This window comes from Gadus morhua, chromosome 17 (genome assembly GCF_902167405.1).
Source record: "Gadus morhua chromosome 17, gadMor3.0, whole genome shotgun sequence".
Lineage (NCBI taxonomy): Eukaryota > Metazoa > Chordata > Actinopteri > Gadiformes > Gadidae > Gadus > Gadus morhua.
This window is the reverse complement of record NC_044064.1, coordinates 13,478,096-13,489,360: the sequence shown is the minus strand read 5'-3', so window position 1 is coordinate 13,489,360 and position 11,265 is coordinate 13,478,096. Positions and strand designations below refer to the sequence as shown.

Sequence of the window (11,265 nt, the reverse complement as noted above, 5' to 3'; positions counted from 1 at the left end):
GTGTGTGTGTGTGTGTGTGTGTGTGTGAGAGAGAGAGAGAGCGTGTGTGTGTTCCAAATTAACTAATCCATCTTAATCCTCTCCTCTTCAATGAGGAAGGAGGAAATCTGAACCTGGAGGAGGTCGTGAGGTCAGGGGATGGCCGGTCTGATTGACAGGAATAAGGGATCAATAAACACCCTCTTCTGATCCAGAGTAATGGGACGGCTAACCCAAAAACACATTCATGCATCTACGCATTAAGGGCATTGTCTTGTATTGGTGTGCTTTTTCATTGTTTTCAGCACTTTTATCCACAGCAACAGTGAATTTGGATATCATTAAGGAGCAGGTAGGGGTTAAGGATCGTCTGTCTCTAGGAGGCAGTGGAAGACAGGGGGCATTGGGGATCAGACCCAGAGCCTTCCAGATTGGGGTCAAACCCCCTAACCACCACCACTAGCCTGACTTCATGGGGACATAGCTGTGAGGTCTGTGCACATAACCGTACGCTGTGTTTGTTAACACGTAGGTATCCTTATAATGGGGGTTTCTAAAATAGAGTTTGTGTGTGTATGTGCTGCTATATATATTAGTATTATGTAAGAGTTTGTAGATTGTGTGTGTGTGTGTGTGTATGTGTGTGCTTGTGTGTGTGTGTGTGTGTGTGTGTGTGTGTGTGTGTGTGTGTGTGTGTGTGTGTGTGTGTGTGTGTGTGTGTGTGTGTGTGTGTGTGTCTGTGTATTGAATCCATTTGGTGTCTCCTGTTGCTGAACCGCAGTGACCACAGGCGGTGTTAGCACTGGCTAGCTACAATTCTCATGGGGCAAAACTACGTGTGTGTGTGTGCGTTTTTGTGTGCTTCTGTGTATGCATGTGTGTGCATGGGGTGTGTGTGTGTGTGTGTGTGTGTGTGTGTGTGTGTGTGTGTGTGTGTGTGTGTGTGTGTGTGTGTGTGTGTGTGTGTGTGTGTGTGTGTGTGTGTGTGTGTCGTGTGACCAGCAGGATTTGTGGAAACTGTGAGCGTTCTGAATTTGCTGGTTTGGCAGCAAAGAGGGAGGCCAGACAGACATGCAGACAGACAGACAGACAGACAGACAGACAGACAGACAGACAGACAGACAGACAGACAAGACAGACAAGACAGACAGACAGACAGACAGACAGACAGACAGACAGACAGACAGACAGACAGACAGACAGACAGACAGGAAGCAGACAGACGGATAGATGGATAGATAGAAAGATAGATAGATAGATAAAACAGATATTTCAATAGATAAAAAAATACATTGATAGATTGGTAGATAGATGAAGGACAGAAATATATGTTGGTTTGAAATGCACATTGCTGATGAAGGTTTTGTGGTAAGCTTTTGAAGAAGCTTAATGGTACTGACATTCTCTCTCTCTCTCTCTCTCTCTCTCTCTCTCTCTCTCTCTCTCTCTCTCTCTCTCTCTCTCTCTCTCTCTCTCTCTCTCTCTCTCTCTCTCTCTCTCTCTCTCTCTCTCTCTCTCTCTCTCTCTCTCTCTCTCTCTCTCTCTCTCTCTCTCTCTCTCTCTCTCTCTCTCTCTCTCTCTCTCTCTCTCTCTCTCTCTCTCTCTCTCTCTCTCTCTCTGTGTATATATCGTTAGACTTTTTCCTTGGAGGCAATTATGCTCCTTGAATTCCCAGTGACGTAATTACACCCCGCCCCCAAATGTTGATCAAACCCTTCCACGGCGCGCGAGGATGCCCCACTCTCGAGGCGCCTTGGCTCGAGCTGCGGTCGTCATGCTGGACTCGCTCATGTTCCTCCTGGAGAAGCTCATACTGCTCGCGCACGTCACTATCTCCAGCCTGCTCTCCCCGCGCGGGACGGATAACGGGGACAAGCCGCACTCCAAGCACTTTGAGCGGGCTGGGATCCCGGCGGGCACCGGGGTGCCCCAGTACACCCACATCCACCACGACCAATTCAAGCCGGGCGATCTGCTGGAGGTCCCCCGAACTCTGTTCACCCACTTTGGCATCTATCTCGGAGACGAACGCGTCGCGCACCTCATCCCGGACATCCTCCCGGTGCTGAAGAGCGATGACCGCCAGATCCGCGAGATGGTGACCAACACGCGCCTGTTGCTAGGTGTGCTGTCCAAAAACGCGAGCGTGCGCGTGGACAACGTGGAGGACTTCGCGTATGGCGCCGCGATGCTGGTGAACGCGATGGACCGCGTCGCGCCTCGTCCTGCGCTCGACAACGCGGAGGTGGCGCGGCGCGCGGAGAAGCTGGTGGGTGCCGTGACGTACAGTCTGCTCTGGAACAACTGCGAACATTTTGTGACGTACTGCCGCTACGGCGCCGCCACCAGCAGCCAGACCGAGCAGGTGAGAGAAATTGGGGGACGGGCGGCGGTTTTAACGCGCCAAACGTTTTTACGCACGAACGGCTGCTTTCATCTCTCTTTCATCCTTCCTTGTGATCTCTTTCCCCTGTAGCTTGACCTCTCTCACATCTCTCTCTCTCTCCCTCTCATCTCTCTCTTTACACATCGTGATGCGCACATTATTATTGTTAGAAAGTTCCATCCTTCTTTTTGTGGTTGAAAGAGAGCAATGTGGACTTCAACAACAATACCGAAGTTGGGTCTCTTTCGTTGCACTCAAACAAGAACATTGATGTCTTTGTTTCATCCTTATAAGAGTCAGAACAAAACCCCAAAACAAGTTTGGTACACATCTGGGCCTCCGAATCTAAATAAACAAAACAAGCACAACACACTAACCCAAACAGCTTCAGACCACCAGACAAACACTCCAGAGCACTCAACACCTCACGCCAAGCTTGTTTTTTGTTTATTTCATCTCTTTCTCTCCACCAAAGTAAACCTGGAATCCGGATGGAAACACAAGTTTCCATCTCCTCATCCCTTGTGTCGTGGTCGTTTAACTAGCACTAGGTGAGGCCTGCTGCCAGGGGTTAAAACCAGGGGTAACTCCAGTTCGTTCTGTCCTGTCCAAGAACAAGGTCTCCATTCAAACTCCCCTCCAGTGTTTTGGGGGTTGGGGGAAGGAGGGATGGGGGGGGGGTTTGCAGACGACCGGCTAGGTTTAGGTTTCCAGCTCATGTGGGCTGAGCGCAAGCCAGACACTAATTGGCTGTCGGCTGCAGAGGGGGGAGCGGGTTGAGATGAGCTGTGGTCCGCATGACGAAGAACCAACCGCCATACCTGCACCGCAGGGGCGGGGGGGGAGGGGGGGGAGAGTGGGGGACAGAGGGGGGGGGTAGGGGGGGAGTGGAGGACTAAGGCAAGACAGGCAGAGGCTGGAGGGAGTGAGCTAGAGAGAGGGAGGGATACAGAGATGTAGGGGGGAGTGAGAGGGAATAGAGAGTGTGGATGGAGAGGGAGAGAGAGCACCAGACACACAGAGAGAGAGAGAGAGAGAGAGAGAGAGAGAGAGAGAGAGAGAGAGAGAGAGAGAGAGAGAGAGAGAGAGAGAGAGAGAGAGAGAGAGACAGAGAGAGAGAGAGAGAGAGAGAGAAAGAGAGAGAGAGAGAGAGAGAGAGAGAGAGAGAGAGAGAGAGAGAGAGAGAGAGAGAGAGGGGGGGAGACGGACAACCCACAGTGAATGAATCCCATCTGACCCAGAGAGGTTCCCAGATTGAACCCCGCCACACACTGTCCTCTCGGCTACCCTAAATATTGCAATTAAATCCACTTAGTCTGTAAGCGGTTGCCAGAGACGACTCACAACTGACCCCTCTTAAAGTTAGCTGTGGCGACATGCTGCTATACTTACCATGACAATTACATATTCTTATAACTTATTATAACAATTATTATAAAAATGATGATTCAACATTCAATGGGCTTTATTATATTGGCATGGAAAATGTGGAAAAATAAAATATGAAATAAATATGGAAAATGTTGCTCTCTCTCTCTCTCTCTCTCGGTCTCCCTCTACTAGTAACTGTGCTCAAGAGCTTTCTAAATAAATAGGGCTTCTCTGGCTGACCCGGTGTTTATTTACGGGACGCCGAAGAGAAGCACGTTCCAGATGTGCAGTGAGGAGCGTGCTCCACTGATGTTGCTAAGAGAGCGATGCTTGGGCCACTTCCCCTAATCCTTGAGTAACGCCCCATTGAGTTTAGCGTTGAGCTGATGGGTTAGATTCATGAACCAAGTTAAGATCTCGGTGAATTATTGTGTCGGTTTGAGTTATAAAATGTTGATGTATCTTAAGGGAAATTGTAATTAATGTTTTTCCCCCTCTCCTCTCCCCTCTCCTCCTCAGTTCTGTGAGTGGTGCAAGTCTCTGATCCGAGACCAGCGGTGTCTGCTTCTCTCCGTGCTCCTGGGAATGGCGTCCATGGTGTGTTTGGGCGTTTCCCTGGGTACCGCCCTGCCATCCCTTCTCGTCCCCTTCACCCTGTGGATGGTCAGTTAGGCCCGGTGACCGACGGTTACGAGGAAATTAGACTTGTGTGGTACAAAGATCGTCGCGTACGAATGCTGACCTGACTTTTCTGGACGGGGTCATCATCGGTAGGAGGGGAGGGAGGTGGAGATGGGGGGGGGGGGGTGTAAGGAACAAATTACATCATCCCGATTCTTGTTTTCCAACTTCACAAACGTACGTCTCTCGTATGTGTCCTCTGTTTGACTCTCCCAAAAAAAAACTCCAAAACACCCTTGTGCGATTGGCTGATTCCCAGGAAGTTGGAGTGGCCTCGGCCCAAGAGCAAGAGCCACGACTCCCGCGCCAGGACAGAGGGAGGGAAACACTCTCCTCCGTCTCCCTTTACAGTCCACCTTCTAACTGCGGAGCAGTCCATGAAATCTCTACGAGCCTCTAATGTCGACTTCACTCGCACATCTGATGTGGTATGAAGAAAAGTGACATCATTTCCATTCCTCTGTGTACATTGTTAATCCATAAATGATTTGCCTTGTCGGTCTTCGAACCTACTCACGATCAAATGCATGTAGATAGCATGTATATCATTTTTAATAAATGCTAACTGCGGCCCTCTGCCCAGGGACACGTATGGCTCCCGCACCAGAGGTTGGTTAGCCTTCCTCTAGAGGAGCGCTCTGCATCAACTCGTTCAGATCGGAACTTCTTCGAGACATAAATTTCACAAAGTGCTGTTTCTCCGGGATGGGACATTGTGTGAAAGCTTTGTATTGTGTGTAAATAGTGTTTCTGTGTTGTATACTGTTTACATGCAGTCCATATATCAGACGATATCCGACGCAGGGATGTACGAAATGCTTTTGTAAATATTTGTAACCACTCTTTGACTTTGATTGTTTTCTAACAGTCAAATTGAAGTTTGTAGATTTTTTATATATTTTTTGATATCCTAACACTTTATACTGTATTTTCATCAAAGAAAATAATAAAATGTTTTGAACAGATTTTGATCTTGTCTTTGCATCGTGTCACAATTCAAGTACTGACAACGTTTTTGTGTGTGTGTGTGTGTGTGTGTGTGTGTGTGTGTGTGTGTGTGTGTGTGTGCTTGCGTGTGTGTGAATAGCCTGTGTGGGTGTGTTAGTGAGTTTCAATAAAACATAAAGATAATTCGAACAATGATATGTTTCAGCCCATGTGTTACATGTCAACATTTTTATCTCTACTGCCCTCTTCTCCCTTCTCCCGCCCTCTTTCTTAACCTCCCTCCCTCTCTCTCTTACTTCCTCTCTCCCTTGATTTTGTGTCCTGCTCGTTCTATCACAGAGTGTTGTTAAGGAATGTGTAATCACAGCATAGCCATGCTAGTCAATCTTGTGGAAAACACATTGTATGTGTGTTTGCGCGTGTGTGTGTTTGCGCGTGTGTGTGTTTGCGCGTGTGTGTGTGTGTGTGTGTGTGTGAGAGAGAGGTTGTTTGTGTTTGTCTGCGTGCGCACATGAATGAGTTATTAGTCTAACATATGCGACGATTTTGACGCCATTAATCAGTCTGTGTTGTTAGTCTCACAGAGTTTGATGTCTGTGAAGCAACAACCATGTGAGTTAGAATTAGTCATAACTCTGAGAAGGAGGAACAGAGCCAGAAGAAAAGTTTTTCTTCATCTGGTGGGTTGTTAAGTAGCTGAGCAAGATTAGCCACTTCTGCAATACATGCCATTTCTGCAATACTTCTAATAATCTCTCTCCCCCCCTCCCTTGCGCTCTATTTCGCACTCTCTCTCTCTCTGATACTCTCTCTTTCCTTCCCCATCCCACCACCCGGGGGAATAATCCCGAGCATTAATCAACGCAGCGCTGCATTGATAGCTTCTTTGCTTCTCTTCTATTCCCACTCCGCCATCCTTCTCTTCCATTCTGTCCGACAATCAGACGCCATGTTCCCTCTGCACCTCCTCTCTCTGCTCTTCATCGCCGCCCAGAGACCCCAGGGGAAGGAGAAGGGGCGAGCGAGCGTGCAGAGGTCTGAGGAGGAGACGGAGGGCGACCTGCTCTTTCAGAGGGGAGACCTACTCGAGGTGCCTCGAACCCTCTTCACACACTTTGGGATCTACCTGGGAGGGGGATAGTAAGTGTGGACCAAAACCTACACACACACACACACACACACACACACACACACACACACACACACACACACACACACACACACACACACACACACACACACACACACACACACACACACACATACATTCACACAGGCATACACACACACACACACACAGACACACATTTCAATGTCTTTATTTGTGTCCGCATTTATAAAATACATTGCAAGGGCACAAATATTTTCAGTTGCTTTTGATGCCCTACATCCTCGAAACAACATGTTGCAGTACTTGAGTCAAACATGCACAGAATAGACAGTACGTACATGAGCTTATTCAATCAACGTTGGTTGCACACAGTCTGTTAACAGACAGAGAAAATCTATGGGTACAGAACACACCTCCTCCTCCAAATAGGTCGGCTGCCTATAATGGAGGAGATTGAGCAATATGTTGCAAGCTGCTTTGCTTTACATTTGGACAACCTCATAATTCTCAAGCCTCTGACCACCAGCCTGTGGACATGACCTAGGCTGCCGAAAATAAAAACGATGAGCTGGCATTTATAGCCTAAACGGATAATAGCTTGCACTAATGGTTGGTACTTAACTTGTTTAGTGAGGAAAGCTTCCTCTAAACTTGAGTCGAAAGTGCAACCAACTTCCCATAGGAAAACCTCTCTGCTATTCTCATCAATCACAATGACATCTGGTGTATTTGCTGTTATACCTTGAAATACATGGGGGTCATTGCATTGAAACATTTCTGGTTTCACACATGAATGTTTGTAGAACAAAACAGAGGAATCAAACATGGGTGACACATCTTTGGTGATAATGTCAACAATTCTGTCATGCCTGGCTATGTATAGTCCTTGGTAAATATAACAGCCGTTTAAAATGTGGGACATAGACTCTATGGTCTGACGCTATCCATGGTGTAGACAGTGAGAGTCATGATTATTGGGATACCAGATGGACAGATTCAGTTTAGTTGGCAGCACCTGGAGGCGAGCCTTTACTGTAATAATTAGGATATCCGCATCGATAGCTGCATTTTTTAGAATCGAGTGGGACACAGAGTGATCAGCTGACTGGAGGCAGGCCAGCTTCCCTTGAAGCCTCAGTCCTGTCCAGCGCTCCTTTCTCTCTTGCTCTCTGAGCGTTAAATAACAAACAAAACAAAAGGTAATAGGGAAAAACACACACACACACACACACACACACACACACACACACACACACACACACACACACACACGCACACAAGCACGCACGGACATACACACACATGCCCTGTAGCAATAGTGTGTACACATCTGTGCTAACATGCATATATGGTAAGTGACTGATGAACTGATGAACACTGGGAGGTCATCGCAGTATGAGGTTATCCTTCACTGATAGGGTCATCATCAGTAATTACATAACTATTTTAACCCCTTTTTTTCTGTAACAATTGACTCCATTTGTATTTTTAAATTTAACTTTGAATGATGTCAGTAAGTTTAATATCATAATGCTTTTAAAACTTTTTCGCCTCTTTTTCTATTGATACGATTCTCATTCAAGAAAGAACATGCTATCACTCATCACGGTTCATCTTTGTTACTTTCTTATTTTCTTCCATTCTCTGCTTGTCCATCTCCCCCTCCTCCCCCTCCTCCTCTTCCTCCTCCCCCTCTTATTTTCTTCCTTGTCCTGTCCTCTCCAGTGTGGCTCACCTCATCCCAGATATCCTGCCAATGTTCTCTAAGGACCAGGGGAAGATTGGGCAGATGGTCACCAACGGTCGACTCATACTGGGAGTTCTGGTTAAGGTAGGTTGCAGATCTGATATTCATATCAGTCTGAGCAGAAACTTGACTTTATATTCCCATGTACTCCTTTTCCACTGTCACTAGAGCCGATGACTGAAGTCAAAAAAGAGCCAACTTGACCTTTTCACTCGTGAGGAGGCTGCTGAATAATTTATTTTGTTCCCTGTTATACAAACTGGAACCCTCAGTCTGTCTCAGTGGTCTTGCACTTCGATATAGAATATACATAGATTGCCCGTTCCAGTGTGTGACACACATTTGTATTCCTAGTGTGCCAGTGTGAGGGTGGACTCTGTAGAGGACTTTGCCTACGGATCCCAGATCCTGGTGAACCGGATGGACAAGGTAAGTGATGAGGAGAAGGAAGAAGACGAAAGGGAGGAAGACTCTTGTCCAGACCAGGAGGACTCCCAAAGCCTTGTCTGCTTCCTTCTGCTCCAAAACCCACAACACTAACCTGTTACCTGGTCCCATATAGTTGACATGCATATGTTTTGAAATTCTGAATCAAAACCTACACCCCTGAACCGATATATTATGTTCCATCTGTATACAATTATATTTATGAATATATGTGTATTATATCTATATTTATATATATACATATTATATATATATATATAATTATTATTTATGCATACATTGTATTAGCTCCAGTAAGCTAGCAGAGTCTACCCTACAGTGTATATATTTACTGTGCTTTCCAATGGATCCAAAATGCCCCCGTTTTCTCAGCTCTCCATTCGTTCCCTGGGCCAGGTGTGCAGCCGTCCGCCATTAGGGGGAGAGGAGGTGGCGCGGCGCGCAGAGAAGCTACGCGGCTCAGTGCGCTATAGCCTGCTGTGGTACAACTGTGAGCACTATGTGATGTACTGTCGCTACGGCACCCTGGTCAGCTTCCAGACTTTTCAGGTGGGTCAGCCATTAAAGGTTATTGACAGGAACCATTTTATACACACACACACACACACACACACACACACACACACACACACACGCACACAGACAGGCACACACACAAACATGCACATACACACACGCACACTCAAACATGCACACACACACACACACACACACACACACACACACACACACACACACACACACACACACACACACACACACACACACACACACACACACACACATACAGGGTTATGTTGCATATAGCAAACCGAAAAAAATAATAGATTCAAACACACAAACACATAGTCCTTAATTAACAAAGAAAGAACACTTTTATGTGATGGATTTGTTTTCACAGATATATCCAAATACAAACACACATAGGTGCGCACACACATCCCAAACGCACAAGCACACACGGAACCATGCGTCCCCCTTGTGCCAAGGGCCCCCACCCTTCAAATCCTCGTTTTTGGGTTGCCCTGGTGGAGATTAATACCACAACCACAGAAGGTTGAGTGTTGTTTTAATTGAGCTGCTTAGTCCCTCTGGGGCGGCACAGCTCCCCATAAACACTCCATTGTGTTGGACTTGTTGTCGGTGGAGACCGCAGGCTGCCATGGCCGCTGCTGCAACCAGATGCTGTCACAACCCTGGAGTTCCCACAGCCTCCTTCCTTCAGCCTGCCTCCTGTCACTGTTGTGATGTTACCATGCATCAGCACACTGGCTTAAAGGGGAAGAGAACCCAGCTCCCTTTTGGTTTAACATGTGGTTATATGACTTTTATGATCTTCAACGTGGAATCCCATTTGATCACTGTCACTGAAATAAGAGGAAACAGGTGTCAAATCCAAGGTTTCCCATGCCACACATTTTTTCAATTTCATAGCGTTCGAAGTCAAGCTGAAATCACTTACACATTAGCCTCTTAGTCAACTTCTGATTAATGCCTTTCGTCTAGTTCATCTTCTAGCTGGCTTGGTATCTAAATTATCTTCTGACCAATATATTTACTTCTATTTCATCTTCTACTTGGCTTGGCATCCAAATTAACTCCTGACTACCTTCACTTCTAATTAATTTTAGTTCAATTATTTTAGTTTTCATCTAAGCGTTTAAATTGTTTCTTGTAGATGAACTTGAAACTCAATTAGGCATATCTTAAGCGTCAGTGTCTAACTTGCTTATCCTCAAACTCTTTTATTCAAAGCAACTTCAAAGTGAGGCTGAGAACAATAAAACCATGCATTACTATACATCAAAGTCCGCTCTCAAGTATGAAAGCGAACTTGCTATGGGGTTTGTACATCAGAAATCATTGTGAGCCTTAATAGAGTTGTAGTCATGTTAAATCCTACATAGAATGCAATATACAGCAACTCTTGGCTCATCAAAACATTGTTTTCCACGTCTAGCATGAGAAGAGCTGTGGCAGTTCAAAGCAATGTCTCCTCAAAATGACAAATAATTTCACAATCAACCAACAAATGAACATAAATCTAGATCAAATTAATAATTTAATCTGTTTCAAAGCACCAGACATTGGCAACTGTTTTCTCCATTATACAGTCTCTCTCTTGAATATAAAGGCGTCTTTCAAGTGTAATTTAACATGGGATGAAATGCTGTTTATTCCCTCCAAACAATTGCTCTATAATGACAATTCCGGTAAGATGGCACCATCTGCGGGCCAAGTGGAATACTGACACTACTTTCTCTCCCTGTGTATTGATTAAAAAAAAGGCCTACTTCTGACAGCCTTCACTACATTAAAGTGACAATTGAATGCAACTAACCTGTCTTTTGCTCTCTCCTTCCCTGTCTTCTCTCCATCCCAGTTCTGTAAAACGGTGCGGAAGATGTTGCTTAGTCGCCGCGTTGCCAAGGTGACCGCTTTGTTGTGGGCTAGTCTACTGCTCTACTTCAGGACGGTGTCCGCATGCGCTGTCCTGCCGGCCATCACCATGCCTTTCATCATCTGGATGGCCTCCTAGAAAACCCACTAGCACACACGCTGAAACAAATTAAGTTAAATGAATTATCCCATTTG

General features: G+C 46.1%; 2 protein-coding genes and 1 long non-coding RNA gene across 3 annotated transcripts; 2 read left to right on the top strand and 1 right to left on the bottom strand.

Annotated features, from left to right (window-relative positions):
* Positions 1 to 1,696: 1,696 nt before the first annotated feature.
* On the top strand, positions 1,697 to 5,383 carry LOC115529711 (lecithin retinol acyltransferase). Its single transcript, XM_030338684.1, has 2 exons — positions 1,697 to 2,344; positions 4,256 to 5,383. The coding sequence occupies exons 1-2, from the start codon at positions 1,712 to 1,714 to the stop codon at positions 4,406 to 4,408; spliced, it is 786 nt and encodes a 261-aa protein (XP_030194544.1). The 5' UTR covers positions 1,697 to 1,711; the 3' UTR covers positions 4,409 to 5,383.
* A 675-nt stretch (positions 5,384 to 6,058) lies between these two features.
* LOC115529713 (lecithin retinol acyltransferase-like) lies at positions 6,059 to 11,265 on the top strand. Its single transcript, XM_030338685.1, has 5 exons — positions 6,059 to 6,505; positions 8,202 to 8,307; positions 8,578 to 8,652; positions 9,067 to 9,219; positions 11,054 to 11,265. The coding sequence occupies exons 1-5, from the start codon at positions 6,315 to 6,317 to the stop codon at positions 11,207 to 11,209; spliced, it is 681 nt and encodes a 226-aa protein (XP_030194545.1). The 5' UTR covers positions 6,059 to 6,314; the 3' UTR covers positions 11,210 to 11,265.
* LOC115529714 (uncharacterized) lies at positions 9,527 to 11,134 on the bottom strand. The gene is made up of 2 exons (XR_003973630.1): positions 11,012 to 11,134; positions 9,527 to 10,037 (listed from the first exon to the last, which is right to left on the bottom strand). It is a non-coding gene; the product is annotated as an uncharacterized LOC115529714 (long non-coding RNA).

Coding starts and splice junctions, on each gene's coding strand:
- LOC115529711 (XM_030338684.1), top strand. CDS start 1,712: ATGCCCCACTCTCGAGGCGCCTTGGCTCGAGCTGCGGTCGTCATGCTG. Junction 2,345..4,255: donor CCAGCAGCCAGACCGAGCAG/GTGAGAGAAATT, acceptor TCTCCTCCTCAG/TTCTGTGAGTGGTGCAAGTC.
- LOC115529713 (XM_030338685.1), top strand. CDS start 6,315: ATGTTCCCTCTGCACCTCCTCTCTCTGCTCTTCATCGCCGCCCAGAGA. Junction 8,308..8,577: donor TACTGGGAGTTCTGGTTAAG/GTAGGTTGCAGA, acceptor TTGTATTCCTAG/TGTGCCAGTGTGAGGGTGGA. Junction 8,653..9,066: donor TGGTGAACCGGATGGACAAG/GTAAGTGATGAG, acceptor TCCCTGGGCCAG/GTGTGCAGCCGTCCGCCATT.